The 14,153-nt window shown below is 27.8% G+C and overlaps 1 protein-coding gene and 1 pseudogene across 1 annotated transcript in view; one reads left to right on the forward strand and one right to left on the reverse strand.

Annotated features, from left to right (window-relative positions):
- Positions 1–14,153, reverse strand: part of LOC149061615 (uncharacterized) — a 587,539-nt pseudogene that overhangs the window by 317,898 nt on the left and 255,488 nt on the right.
- Apoltp (Apolipoprotein lipid transfer particle) overlaps positions 1–14,153 on the forward strand; it is a 124,495-nt gene that overhangs the window by 18,727 nt on the left and 91,615 nt on the right. The window contains exons 16-32 of the mRNA XM_089218145.1: positions 83–274; positions 406–534; positions 615–802; positions 1,662–1,844; positions 2,236–2,509; positions 2,611–2,752; positions 2,820–2,993; positions 3,182–3,477; positions 4,855–5,095; positions 5,180–5,328; positions 5,891–6,076; positions 6,607–6,776; positions 7,670–7,893; positions 8,066–8,228; positions 8,869–9,094; positions 9,199–9,412; positions 13,066–13,331. Coding sequence (XP_089074271.1) covers positions 83–274; positions 406–534; positions 615–802; positions 1,662–1,844; positions 2,236–2,509; positions 2,611–2,752; positions 2,820–2,993; positions 3,182–3,477; positions 4,855–5,095; positions 5,180–5,328; positions 5,891–6,076; positions 6,607–6,776; positions 7,670–7,893; positions 8,066–8,228; positions 8,869–9,094; positions 9,199–9,412; positions 13,066–13,331 — 3,417 coding nt within the window. The remainder of the gene's footprint in view (positions 1–82; positions 275–405; positions 535–614; positions 803–1,661; positions 1,845–2,235; positions 2,510–2,610; positions 2,753–2,819; positions 2,994–3,181; positions 3,478–4,854; positions 5,096–5,179; positions 5,329–5,890; positions 6,077–6,606; positions 6,777–7,669; positions 7,894–8,065; positions 8,229–8,868; positions 9,095–9,198; positions 9,413–13,065; positions 13,332–14,153) is intronic.

The following is a 14,153-nucleotide window of genomic DNA, read 5'->3' on the forward strand; positions in this document are numbered from 1 at the left end:
AAACAACAAATACTTAATTTGAGTATATTGTAAATTAATTTAATTGTAAAAAAAAGCAATATGATGATTGTCATCGTGATAGGTGGAGGTATATGCCGAAGGCTTTGAAAACTACGTAGAAGCATTATTTAAGCCTGGAGGCGTATTGAGCTCTGAACGTGTAAAAAAAGGATTGGATGTTTTGCGTTTCGTGCGAAGTTTGATCCCGGAGACACTCAAAGATAGGATTAACGAGTTGCCAAATGTTGTTACAGACAATGTGCCCCCACCAAAGGTCGGTAATAATTTGATTTGAAAGATACGGTATACATATCGATTCTTAATGAAATTGGTATTAAGATTTTTTCCGAATAAATCTTTAAAAGCAATTAATTAATGTGGATTCCTATTTTGTTGCCCCTACAGATATCTCTGGCGATCAAGATATTCGGGAACGAAGTTAAATTTTTGCGTCTAAATGGTGTAGATGAAATTAACAAAGCGATCCGTTCTTTTGATGTGTACAACATTATGAAAAGTTTCATGAACGGACGAGTAAATATTTCAGTGTTGTTTAAACATTTGGCATTAGCCAAGTAAAACAGTACCTACTCTCAATTTTTTTTTTTATATAGGAATTTAAATACGACCAATCCGCTATGTTTATGGATTTAAAATACGTTGTACCTACTGGAATTGGCATGCCTTTGATATTAGACGCTGTCGGTACTTCCGTAATAAACTTAAACATGTCAAGTTTCATAAATGGAGATGCTTTCAAAAACTTTGGAGAGTTCAAAATGTTAACCAAATTGTATCCAAGGTAAATTAAAATTTAGGAGACATAACCATTGTATTATTATCTTCGTTTTAATTTATAATGTTTGTTCACGAATAAACAAATCGCATTACGTATTTTGTTATTCATTCTTAAAGTACCAAATATCAAATAACTCAATTATTTTCCTTTATATTTGGCGTATTGTTAGGTACCTACGTATCTCGCTATGATATGTATGCATTATACAAACAATCTCCATACAATCATTTAATAATTTATAAACTATATAACCTACATCTACAGATTTTAACATATTTTGTATTAAATAAGTATAGTATGACGTATAAATAAAATGTTTCATCATAAATTACCGACTGTAGACATGTAGCGTGTATACCATACATACATTTGTTTTATAACTTTTTGATAAATCGCAGTGTAAGAACCTCTATAGAATATGATGCAAAGTACTTTGTATTTTATTTTCAAATAATCCATTATAATCATATACAATGCATTAAAACTTTCAAAATAATAATTATTCTGTTTACGAATTTTAAATCAAAATTTCCGTTTGAAAATCAGTGGTTGGTTTAATTTTACCCGGCGTACTTTGGGGAATCGTAGTTTAAAAAAAAAGTATGAAAAATTTAGTCTGAAACAAAAGAGATTTATATTTAAATACATTTTGATTGTGTTTTACTTTTTAACTGCGAAATTATAAAATATATTCATTGTTCGTGTTTCAGTATTGTGTAGGTAATACCTCTAATACCTAATATAGCTATATTGGTTTCTATTTGATATTACTATTGTATTGGACGGATCACAATTTAATATATTATTCCGTTTACCAACTTTGAATCGAATGCTTATTTATACAATATAATATTATGTGCAGTTTAGCTTTGAATCTGGAGGGCTCAATGACTATGGACCTCCACTACGAGACTACTCAGGCCAAAGTCAAATCAAAGTTGTACACTTCAACTGCGTTTGAAGGAACCACCGAGGTTAAGGGATACAAATTTGTGAATTTAGTATTTGATTTGCCAAAGATCAGATCCGATATTATTAGCATTGAGTACGTATAAATGTTCCATCATCAATAAAATATTTACCTACAACTATAATAATTATATTTATATTTAACTTAGCTATTACATATATTGAGTTTTTTTTTTATCAACTTCTTTTGTTACTTTCTTCATTTAAAAATAGACAATGTCCAATTTAATATAATAATAATATTCAATAACTAGTATTATGTTTGTGAATAATATTATATTCATTCAAATTTTTGTTACATAAAAATTTATAATTGTTGTGATTTAAACCTTTTATGTATTTTTTACTTAAGATAATATACATTAATATTTATAACATTTGATACAGTTGGATTCGACATTTTAAACGTGCAACCTAATGATCAAAACTTTTATTTATTAATGTTTTTTTTCTTCATTTTGTGGCAGATCCGAGTTGTTTTTAGAAGACCATAAATTAGACGTCGATATCAATTCGAATCGAAATTCCATGGCACCATCTAATTTGTCCTACAGTCTGCCCGTTCTCGAAGAGATGATGGGTCTCAAGTTATACACTAATTATCGGTTACCAAACGTAACTGAAATAATCAAATCACCTATGGTTATATTTAACGGACCATTGAGATTGAACATTTTTTTACTGAAATCAGATATAAAAGTCAATAAATATGTAATTGAATACAAATGGCTCACCGGCAAAGTAAGTGAACACTTTCGCACCTTTATTTATTTTAAATCATGTACATAATTACATTGCATTTAATATTAAAAAACTAAAATGCGTACTTGCTGTTGATTTAGAAAAATTCATCCATCAGCTTTGTATACGAAACACCGGGATCACACGTTAAACACTATATGAAAGCACTTCTGGAAATAGACACTCAAACGCAAAATTTCACATTATTAGTTCATGGAAAAACTATTCAGTTACACGCTTTGGGTATGGATTCTGTAAATTTGTTCTTCATTTTGTCAAACAATGACATTTTTACAAACAATATTTTTAGGTTTGTATAGGAATTCTCCGTTGCACAAGTTGATGACATTCACACTAGACATTAATGACGTGAGACATCTCGATCTATTGATGGAACTAAAAATCGAAAATGAAAAATACGGTCGTTTGTATTTACCGAAATTATACCTAGACATAAATGCAAGGAGAATCGCTGAACTCGAAGGTGGTTTTATTTATTATTAATATTTTTATTCAGTTTTTAAATTAATATTGTATCACCATAATTTTATTCACAGTACCTATGCAAAGTATTATAAGTTTATAAAAATGTATAAAAGTTTATAATAATATTATGTATTATAAACACGTAAATAATAAAAATATGATTGCATAATTGTTTTCGAATTTTAGGTCAATACAAATGGGTGGAAAAAAAAGGGATCTCTCAATGCGATATCAACTTGACATTTAAAACTAACAAGTTTGATTCTACAATTGTCGGTTACATCAAAATAAACGATGCGTCAACAGCAATAAATTTGATATTTGAATACTCATTCGATAAAGCTGTAACTCTGGACACGATAAAACTGGAAGTGAAAATCAGTGATCGATCTACTAAAGCCTTATCGTCGTTACAAGGAATCATGCAATTGGAATCATCAGCTTATCCGCATATTAACCATGTAACTTCGGCCATATACCAGGTATTACCAGTCTGATTAATAAGCGAATAACCTTCGAACAAAATTTATGTACCTAGTACCTACGCAATATCCGCAATGTAATATGTAATTATTAACTATAAATTTATAACTATTTATATACATAATATATATTATAGTATCCATCGGAACTAGTGAACTTACTCTTATCAATTATATTTATTACGTTTTTGATTTAAGTTGAAGTATTTTATTTGTGTACCTCTGATATTTAATATAGAAACTATGATATAGGTATAGAATTGCAGTTTACCGCGATTGATTCACAAAATACCATATAGAAATATGAATTGGAATAAATTCTTGGAATGTCGAACATTTTCTAAGTTTAATTATTAATTTGTAACAGCCAAACATAAATATTTACTCATATTAATACCCAGGGATTACAATTCGGCTACATCGAACACTATTATTTTAATTAATTGAAAATTTTGATGAAATATGTTAATATACATTATGTACATTTTACAAAATATGTGTTTAATATATTATGTATATTAGTAAACAAATATTGAATTCTATTTTATGCAGTTGTAAATTGTAATACACGATTAATATAATTGGTAAATCGTACATAAAGAATTATCGAGTACTTTGAAGTGTATTTTTTTTGGGGGGTTATTTCAATTTAAAAGTTGATTAAATAATCTGAGTTCAATATGTGCCCAGATTGAGTTGACCTTTTCAAATAAAAAAAACCATTTTTCTACATTGTTTTTCCTGTAATTCATTATGATCATTGAAATGGTTTGATTATACTTTTCTGCACGGCTGTTGCACCACTTAACTATATGGGAATAGTTTGATATTAACTGAAAAATTGTCATTTAATACGTTGAAACCGACTCCATCAAGTAAAATATTTAATTTTGAAATTATGTGCCTTTGTTAATAATATCATGTTGGCAGTAAACCGTTATATTTAAAATATTATTTTGAGAAAGAATTGAGTATAATAAGAAAATTAAAATACGGGAAGATCTTACCATCCTATATCTTTTTCATAATAAACGATTTAATTCTAAGACAAAATATGAAAAAAAGTACGACTAGTGTATATTATAAGACACTATATGACAATAGATGTTAAAAAATATTTAGATTTTAAATATTTTGTATTCGTTCAAGTGTATGAATAATTTTTAGGTTTTATAGATTTAATATGGATGGAAAATACACATATATAATACATATGTTAATAGATGATATCATATAAACGCATACAGATATTTTTTGAAAATTAATTTAATACTTACTATATTACACTGAGGCTTAATTTGATTCCATTATTATACTAACCAAGTTTAAATAAATCAGTTATAACTTGAGACAATAAATATATTCTTCTTGTTTTAGAAAGCGCAAGGTCATACAGAATGTCGCATCGATTTCATTAACTACCCTAACCTGAAGGACAACACTAAAAAGCTACACGTCGAATTCGGATTTACTCAAATCAAATATTATTCGGGTAACAAGATAAACTTAAACTTATTCGTCACTAAAGTGGCGGAAAACATTTTTTTCAAAATCATAGCAAATCATCAAGACACGCAAACCACGTCCAACACCGCAGTTCTTATTCAGTATGCGCAAGGTACCTACTATTTAACTTTTCACTCGACCTATATCAACGAGTTTTTGATTATTACCCTCACATTAACTTATGTAATATGTACAGATAAAAATATCACTGCCAAACTCGACATCCTTATGCCTCCGAGTATACTACTAAACGTTGATTCAAGATTCAAATTGACAATACCGTCGGGAAAATTTCCGTTGGACATACACATTGTGGTCAAGGAAAAAGTTATGAATGAATATGACGTAAGTGTGATGTCGATAATATATTAATTTACCCACTTGCAGTTATTTACCAACGATGTACGTAGTAGCAATATTGCCTGGCTAGTCTAAAATATTTGTAATTATGTTGTTTTTGATATTAGTATAGGTTAGATTGATTATTCAATTTTAATTTTAAAGTGAGTATTTTTCTTATAAATTAATCTGTTGATACTAGATAAATTGATATAGAAACATCTGTCACACCTATATAGCCGCTATAGGCTATAACTGATACTATAAGAGTAAGAACTATATTAAACATTAATATAGGCAACTATTTTAACACTGTATTATGACACTAATTGTCTCCGAGTCGTTGGAATTGTTTTATTATTATATTTGATTACATCATTTGACACTATTATTGTAAAATATACAAACCTATACCTATACATAACTTATTATTTAAAATTAAAAAAAATGCAATGCTCAATATTAAATTTTAATATCTTTGATTTAAATCACAAAAACGAAAAACTTACGTATTATATATATTCAAGTATAATTTGCAACTTACTAATTTTATAAGTAATTTGTTTAGATCGATTTCGCGGGAACTTGGATTGGAGGACAAAACGTAACTGCGAGAGGACTGTACCAGGACCACTCTTCATATTATCTAACGAGTCATACGCTCAAACTTTTAATAAAATCTCATTTATTCAACGACATAGTGTTTATGGGGAAAATTTACGTGTCAGACGAGGAATACAGAATTGAATCGTGGGTAGGTATATCAACGCAATCCGGGCCCAGAAGGTGTTCATTGCCTTACGAATGTATAACATGACAAAATCGGTAGAATTGATTTTGTATGATCATAGCTTTAATATTTGATTGAACTGAACTATGAATTATGATTAAAATTGAAGGCAAGAACATGATCAGCATCATTCATCGGATTGATTACGATATTTTAATTTTTAAGCGAGTTATGATGAGCATGTTTATATTTTGATATTATACAATATATTCATAACTCGTTTAAAAAATAAAATATTATAAAAAACTAAAGAGAAATTACAGGTAATGTTCTTGCCTACAAGTTTGGCTATAGGTCAATTCACTTTAATATTAAGACTAACTAAATCGATTCTACTCAACACAAATTTGCTATGTTGTTAGTTTACAAGGCGGAAACAACACTTTCAAGTTTAGCGTCCTCTTAATTACATGTTGAACAAACAGATTAAATTGAAAATACCCTTTCAAATAACAAATCGAATTATAAATTGCATTTGTATGTTGTGTATATAGGTGGACCACAACAACACAAAGCACGCTATACTCTTGAGACATTTGGCTCGTTCCAATATACTGCAGTACGAATCATACGGAGAATTGAAATTAAATACGAGCACGTATTCGGTGTCCAATTTAATCGACCTGAAAAATCACGAGATTACACTGGACATGCACTTGGACCAGTAAGATAATACGATAATGATTTATGAATATAAATTACCTATATTTTTATATCTCTGACCACTCGATATTAGTGTATAGGCAGGAATTTCGTTATATTTTAATATTGTGGAGGGAAAGGTTAATAATAAATAACAGTAATGATAAAAAAAAAAAAAATAAAGATTTCATTTAAATAGGGAACTCAAATTTTCATATTACTAACATACGCATAATATGAGAAATTTTTTTGTTCAGAATAATAGTCCATCTTGCTCTATTATCCTTAATATATTATAGGAATATATTAAAATGCAATTCAACTTATTAATTACAATAAATTACTAATTATTTCAAAATATGTATAGTTCATATATTCATTAACGATATTAATATCAATAAGATATTATTTTATCTTATTCTTTCAATGTATTTTATTTGTATTATATCTTAATCAGAAACTGTTAAGTTACATATTCAAAACTTACAGAAAATAAAGTATTAACTATTAAAAATTAATAATATTTTTATAAATCCAAAATCTGCACGGTAGAGATTGTTTAAGGTGAGGGTTTACCGACTGCTTTGCCATCATTTTAAGACGCCCCCCTGCTCTAAATCAGTTTGCTTATTGTTTCTTGACATCATAAAAAGTATTAATGGATATTTCGGGTTGGAACATCCAGACGGGCCAAAGTAAAGGCAGCTGACTCCATAAATATTATCCAACTTGTATTTATAATATGTTAAAATAAAAAAAAGATGGTTCTAAATATACAAGTAATAAGTACATAATAATAAAATAATAATTCGCGTCGAATTAGAACATTTTTTTTTTTTGGTCTTCCCCCTGTTCCTTGACACCAATTATGTATTAGTTAGTCATCGGACGATGTATGTTGAAAACGCGATATAGGTACAGAGACATATCGATTTACGGCAAAGGATTCGCCAAAGAATGGAATTCCCATACGATTTTCGAAATAAAATGGGACGCCAATCGAGATCCTGATCAAAAGTTTTCAGTCACATTCAAAACGAACACGAGCGATATCATTGACGGCGAACAATTTCTTGGTTTGCTGGTGATAGAATATCCTGGTCGGACAGTGAACACCGATTTAGAATTGAAATATATAGGTAGGTACCTACTATTTTCACAGTAGAAACTAGAAAATCTCAATTTACCGGTTCAGTTTTGTAATAAATTTATTGTGATTGTTGTAGTATTATAAATTATAATAATGTGTCTACCATAATTGTAAGTAAAAATAATAATCAATTTGTTTTTTATATGATAAACCTCACACAGGACAACACTATTTCATTTTGAGTTCATTTGAATGGGATCCCTCGTCAAAGATTGACTTCTCGTTAATATTGAAAAACGATTTCTTATCAAAAGGAAGTGGATACATTGGTTGTAAGATGCTCACGCCATTCGAAAATTGGCTGAAAACATTATACGAACAAAGGTAAAGCGATTACAATTTTTTTAAACTAATTTGAAAACCTAGTATCTATAAAAGTTCATGATTGCATTTAATAGAATAAATAAAAATAAAAATACAAGAACTCTGATTTACATTTTATTCCGAATTTATATTGTTCGGGAAAACTTATTTAGGTTTCGTATATTTACGGTGAAAAAAATATCATAATCCAGAATAGACTGTCGTTGATATACTTTTTAGTACTATGTAGTACCAACATTAAATGTGCTTTATTTATTAGGATTTATATAACACGTTGATCATATCGTACGAAATCCTGAACTTTTAATGAACACTTAAAAATACTAATTATACTATAAAACAAATTATTATCCTAACAACTTTAACATTTTTATAAGACAATCTAATAAATTTTGTTTTGATTTCAAGGCAACACTGTTTCCTATCATAGCTTTGTATGTGGTTTGCGCCAAAATATTTTTTATGTTGTATTGTAATAATATGCGAACTGCACACAGAAACGTTGGTTGAACTTGTTCGTGTTTATTAATTAAATCTTTATTTAAGAAGTACGAAACTTCAAAAATGTCTGAAGTTCAATATCACTCATAATTATAACCAATATAACTACCTACCTTTGTACCGCATATTGATGTTATAGCGTTATGATTGGACCGCAGAACTTGCACACAAACGGTAGTGTAATGTGGCAAGGTAACCAATACCTGGACTTTGATGTACAATCCGGTTACCAGACGCTAGACGAAGACTTTGGTTTTTCGTTTAATACGGCCGTTAACAGTTCGCTGCAAGATCTTAATGCTATTCGCATATACGTCAACCACAATTATGGTACCAACAGTTTCAACACCAGTGTGTTGCTCCAGGTTATATTTCATTATACCTAAATGATATAATATATATACTTTTTGTTTCACGTGAAACACTCTAAAAATATTAATTACTCGAACATTCATTTTGTGTTGTATAGATAAATCCAAAATACGTAATATCGCTGGGGTTGACTGGTAAAATTAACAGCACGAAGACTGAAACTATTTACAGCGGTTCGGTCACCACGCTCACACCGTTTTTTTATTACAAGACATTTAGCTTTGAGTCAGAAGTTGGTATACAAGAAAAAAAACTCAATGGTGTCGTCGGACTACAAATAGATTCGAGCAATTTCAAAGTCGAGTTTCACGGTAAGACAACACAATCGAGCATTATATTTTAGTTGAAAATTTGTTGCATTTACTATCATTATCATCAACAACTGGTGATAACTTTATCACCGAGTGATCCACGTTTAACGAAATATTTTGTTGAATAAATAAATACATAATATTATGTAGCTTCAACCGATTATTGACGGATTACCGATATTTATAAATATCGACCATTTGTGAATAACTGATTTAATATTTTTTAGCATTATTTTAATTAAAAATAATAATATTAACATAGTACATACCTAATATATTTATTACTATAGTTTATGTTCCTGACTTCAGTTTTTAGTTTTTCATTAGCCTGTTAGTCAAATATTTTATTAATTGATTATATTTATTCTTAGTACATTTAGAATTGTTGGTATTTTAAAGCTTAACAAATATGAATAGGCTAAGCTTTGGACAAAAATATTGATGAGAACTCAAAAGTCCTATTTTCCATTGCATCACTCGGCGAACTTTCTGTTATTTTTATGTTCATGTCCACGTTCGAATGTCAGAATATAATATACCTAATACGATGAAGTTATTTTATTTTGTTATGTTTGATATTTTGAATCACTAACTACACTGATTTCTATACTAACTAGATAAGAAACTCCGAGCATTAGTTGAAGCCGGATTTCGCCATTTTCTTGGTTGGCAAATCATATAATATGTATTTATGGTAAATATTAATTTATGTTGTAGGTATTGTATTTTATTATTTCTAGACTTGCTGTTTGTAACTAAAATAAAATTATTTTATATAGATAATTTTGTGATTATTATTTTATTTCATCTTTAAAATAATATATAATTCCATTTATTCTTTATACATTTCGTGTATGCCAACCAGAACCAGCAAAACGGCGGTCTTCCCCGTGCGAGCTTCACTGATAATAATGTAAATGATATAGAGTACCTTATCTAGTTAGTAAAGAAGTCTGTGTTTTGAATGCAAATTAAAAATGATAAACTATCTCAGATAAAGTATAAAGTATTAATAATCAACAAGAATACATTATCCATTAATAATACAAAATATGTAAGTACTTATCATGTCAAGATTTCCAAAAAGAAAATCTAGTAACTTAAATTACAATCATAACAGTTTTTATATTATTATCTATATCTATCTTATTATAAATACTATTAGGTATTTTAAATCTTAATATAATATAATATTATTGCATACATATTCAACCCATATTACGTTTAGACGTTTCAGAGAGAATTTGTTGCAGTTTAGTGGAGATGAGATGTGTAAACAACTATACTTAACTCCCTATTCTGGAAGACGTGAATAAGTCCAAGATTGTTTAAATAATAATTACCTATGCAGATAATATGAGGATCGTTTTTTCGACATGTTACTAATTTACATTGAGAAATATTAAATAAATGGTATTTTACTACTGTAGGACTTAGGTATTTACTTTTATATTTTACTATTTTTAATATGACACCATCGAGGGTCTGGGGTGTGACCACTCCCTCGTCACCTTGACCAGCCCAACCATGAATTTATACCTACAAATATTGGTGATTGTTTTTATAGGTAAAAGCTATTCTTAAGCTCGGATATTTAAATTAAAAACATCTAACATAGATCGATAGCGTATTTATTCCAAAATAGGTTGGTAAATGTCTTATAACAAAATACCGAAATCTTAAAATCATAAAATATCAGTAAGTACACCTAAAATTTAAAAATGTCAAAGTATGCAAAATTATGCATTAAAAGTTTTTCAATTTGTTATACTAGAAATGCACTTGGCATATCTTATATTATAATACGATTACCCAGAAAAATATGCAAATACATACAAAGTCGCTCCTTAATTATAACGAATAAAATTCGAGTTATTTAAATGAAACTACGTAAAAATGTAGTCGTTTAATTCAGTATCTATTTTTTATCCTTCGGTCTTATGAAGTTAAAAATCATTATCATGGGTACCTATTGCAGAATAAAACTATACAACGGAATTGATGTTATTACTTATTATTACCTTGGCATTGAAATTTTAATTAATTTCAATAAAGTTTAAATGTATACATTGTTTTTTGTTCTCATTGTTTAAGTGTATTACTTGTATAATTTATTATTGCATTAATGTATATTTTATAGTAAGTGTATGGTTATTGAATATTGATAGGTACTCTTTTATTATTATGTACACTGTATAACTTGTAACTATAGATGATTAAATTATATTAATAATAACAACACTTAGTTTCTTATAGATAACCCAAAAACAGTGAAATTTATATTCTATATTATAATATTATGCATATATGATTAGGTATGATATTATACTTTGTGGATTTGCTCGTTTTATTTTGGTAAATGTCAATAGTTCACTTGGTTCAAAATCATTTCCGTTCATGTCTAAATAAAAAATCTAAGCCATTCAAATATTCAATGTTCACCTTGAAAACGTTTAATGATCTTTTTTAGGTACACAATATTATTCTACAAAAAGTTATTACAAAATATATAGGTACCTAAAATTGTTATTTACTAATATTTCCTAAAAGCAGGGTTTAAATAAAAAAAAAAAAAATAATAATAATATTACCGTTTACTGTTATAGGTATATTAAACATTATGATCGATTGACTGTTTAACGTTACCTATAAAGAATTTAAACTTTATTCAATTTATGCGTTTAGCGTTATTAATAATAAAAAAGTTATAAAAAGTTTAGCGTTTTACGTTTAACCGTTATTTAGATTAGTATAAATAGTGCAATATTTGAAACATTGAAAGAACATATTCTTAAGTAATGATAATATATAATAATATAATATATTTATTAATATCCATAATAACATTTTATTTTTTTTACTTTTAATTACCAAATAACTTGTAATGAAAATATGATTGGTATATTTTGTATAAATATACTGTGACTTGCGAGTAACTAGTCCGTTGAGTAAGCGTGTTTGACCAATACGTAATCTGGTTTTTACAAGGTAGTAATTAACTGGTTATGTGTTCATTGTGTCACATCTTATTTTTACGTCGTTAAGTTTTGTGCACTGGGAGCTATAATATTAATTAGCTAAACCATTGTAGATGCATTTCTCTTTAATTATTAAACGGGGATCGCTTTTGGATAGGTATTATAGTACTATTAAAGTTTGGGTGGTTTGTGATTAAATTAATTAAATCGTTGCTGATAGATTTGTTTTTTATTGCTCATAAGATTTTTTAGATGTCGTCAGAACTTCACAATGCTTTAAGTTTGCAATGGATTTATCATGATTATTTTCTTCATATTTTTGTAATTTTGTGTAGGTATTTGCTTAATACAAGTACTTTTGTTATAAACCATTGAATAGATTAAGTAGGTATAATCCAAGATAATGACTATAATAGCATTATGTTCATAATCTATAATATGGTACGTCTGCTAAACTTCTGTTAATAGAATATTATTATCATCAGCTACTGTATTGTAGCTGACAAAGTGACGACAGAAATTCAAAGCTGATTTTTATCTAATTTTTTACAAAATCTTTCACACGAGTTTCTTTTGTCTGTTTACTCAGAAATCACACACATATATATATATATATATATATATATATTATTTACAATATTAATAATATAGTAATCATTTATTTTTATATTTTAGGTGTATACTTTCCACTAGACAATAGCAAAATATTGTTGAAGATTTCAACTCCTTATGAAAGTTACAAAACTCTATTCGGGAAAATGGGTTACAAAGCAAGAGAAAAGCATATTTTTTTCGACATATACAGTGATAATTTCAAACTTGGCATCGAATTGCGTTATTTGTACAAAAATCTATCCAACTATAATCTTAAATTACGAGTCAACACACCCGTAGATCCGTTAAGGCAGTTGATCATTGCTGGTAAACTGAATAGTGAATTAGTAAGTAATCACCTGACACTAATATAATATTCCATCGTATTGAGCCATAGAGGTACTAGTAGAATGTATATGCGTAAATTGTATAATATTATAATCAGAGTTTTGAACTCGTTACTCCCTCAGCACGCGGTATAATAATTTTAAATGGCATAAGTGCATTAAAAATAAGAAATATTATAAAGCAAGTAGGTATGCAAAATAATATTCTTGCGTCAAATAAATTACTGTTATAAAAACATCTGTTTATTTTTATTTAAGCAAAACATTTTTTAAGTAAGTCTTTTAACACAAAATTTGAAATGGAAAAATATACAATCATTCTCTTTGAAACACTGAAAATTATTTGACTAATTTACTAAATATGACGTAGTATAATACTCCCTAAAAGCAAGTATGAATAATTGAGTGTTAAATCATTATTAAAAACATTTTGTTCTCATTTAAATTATTTAAATAGACTTAAGCTAGTTAACAGTAGGTACTAAAATATTGACATGCATATTAACTTCAACGAACGTGTTTTGTAATTTAAGTTTTGTTCATATATTTGTAGTGATCTTACATTTAAATATATTTTCATAAAATAAATTATGTATTTTTAACGTGTAAAAAGTTAGATAATAATATAACATAATTTATGAAAGTTCACAGCTATGATAATATTCTATACAGTTTTATTAAAAATAAAACTTTTTTAACTTAATTAATTTGCAAGTCTACCAAATATTTACAGTATTCCGAAAAGAAAATGATATCACATTTTAAGTCTAAATTTTGTTTGCTTACAAGACAGATTACAGATGCTGCGCCAGAGCTATAAAA

The sequence above is a fragment of the Diuraphis noxia genome, unplaced genomic scaffold, assembly GCF_037042655.1.
Source record: "Diuraphis noxia isolate RWA-SAM2 unplaced genomic scaffold, SU_Dnox_SAM2 contig0001, whole genome shotgun sequence".
Classification (NCBI taxonomy): domain Eukaryota; kingdom Metazoa; phylum Arthropoda; class Insecta; order Hemiptera; family Aphididae; genus Diuraphis; species Diuraphis noxia.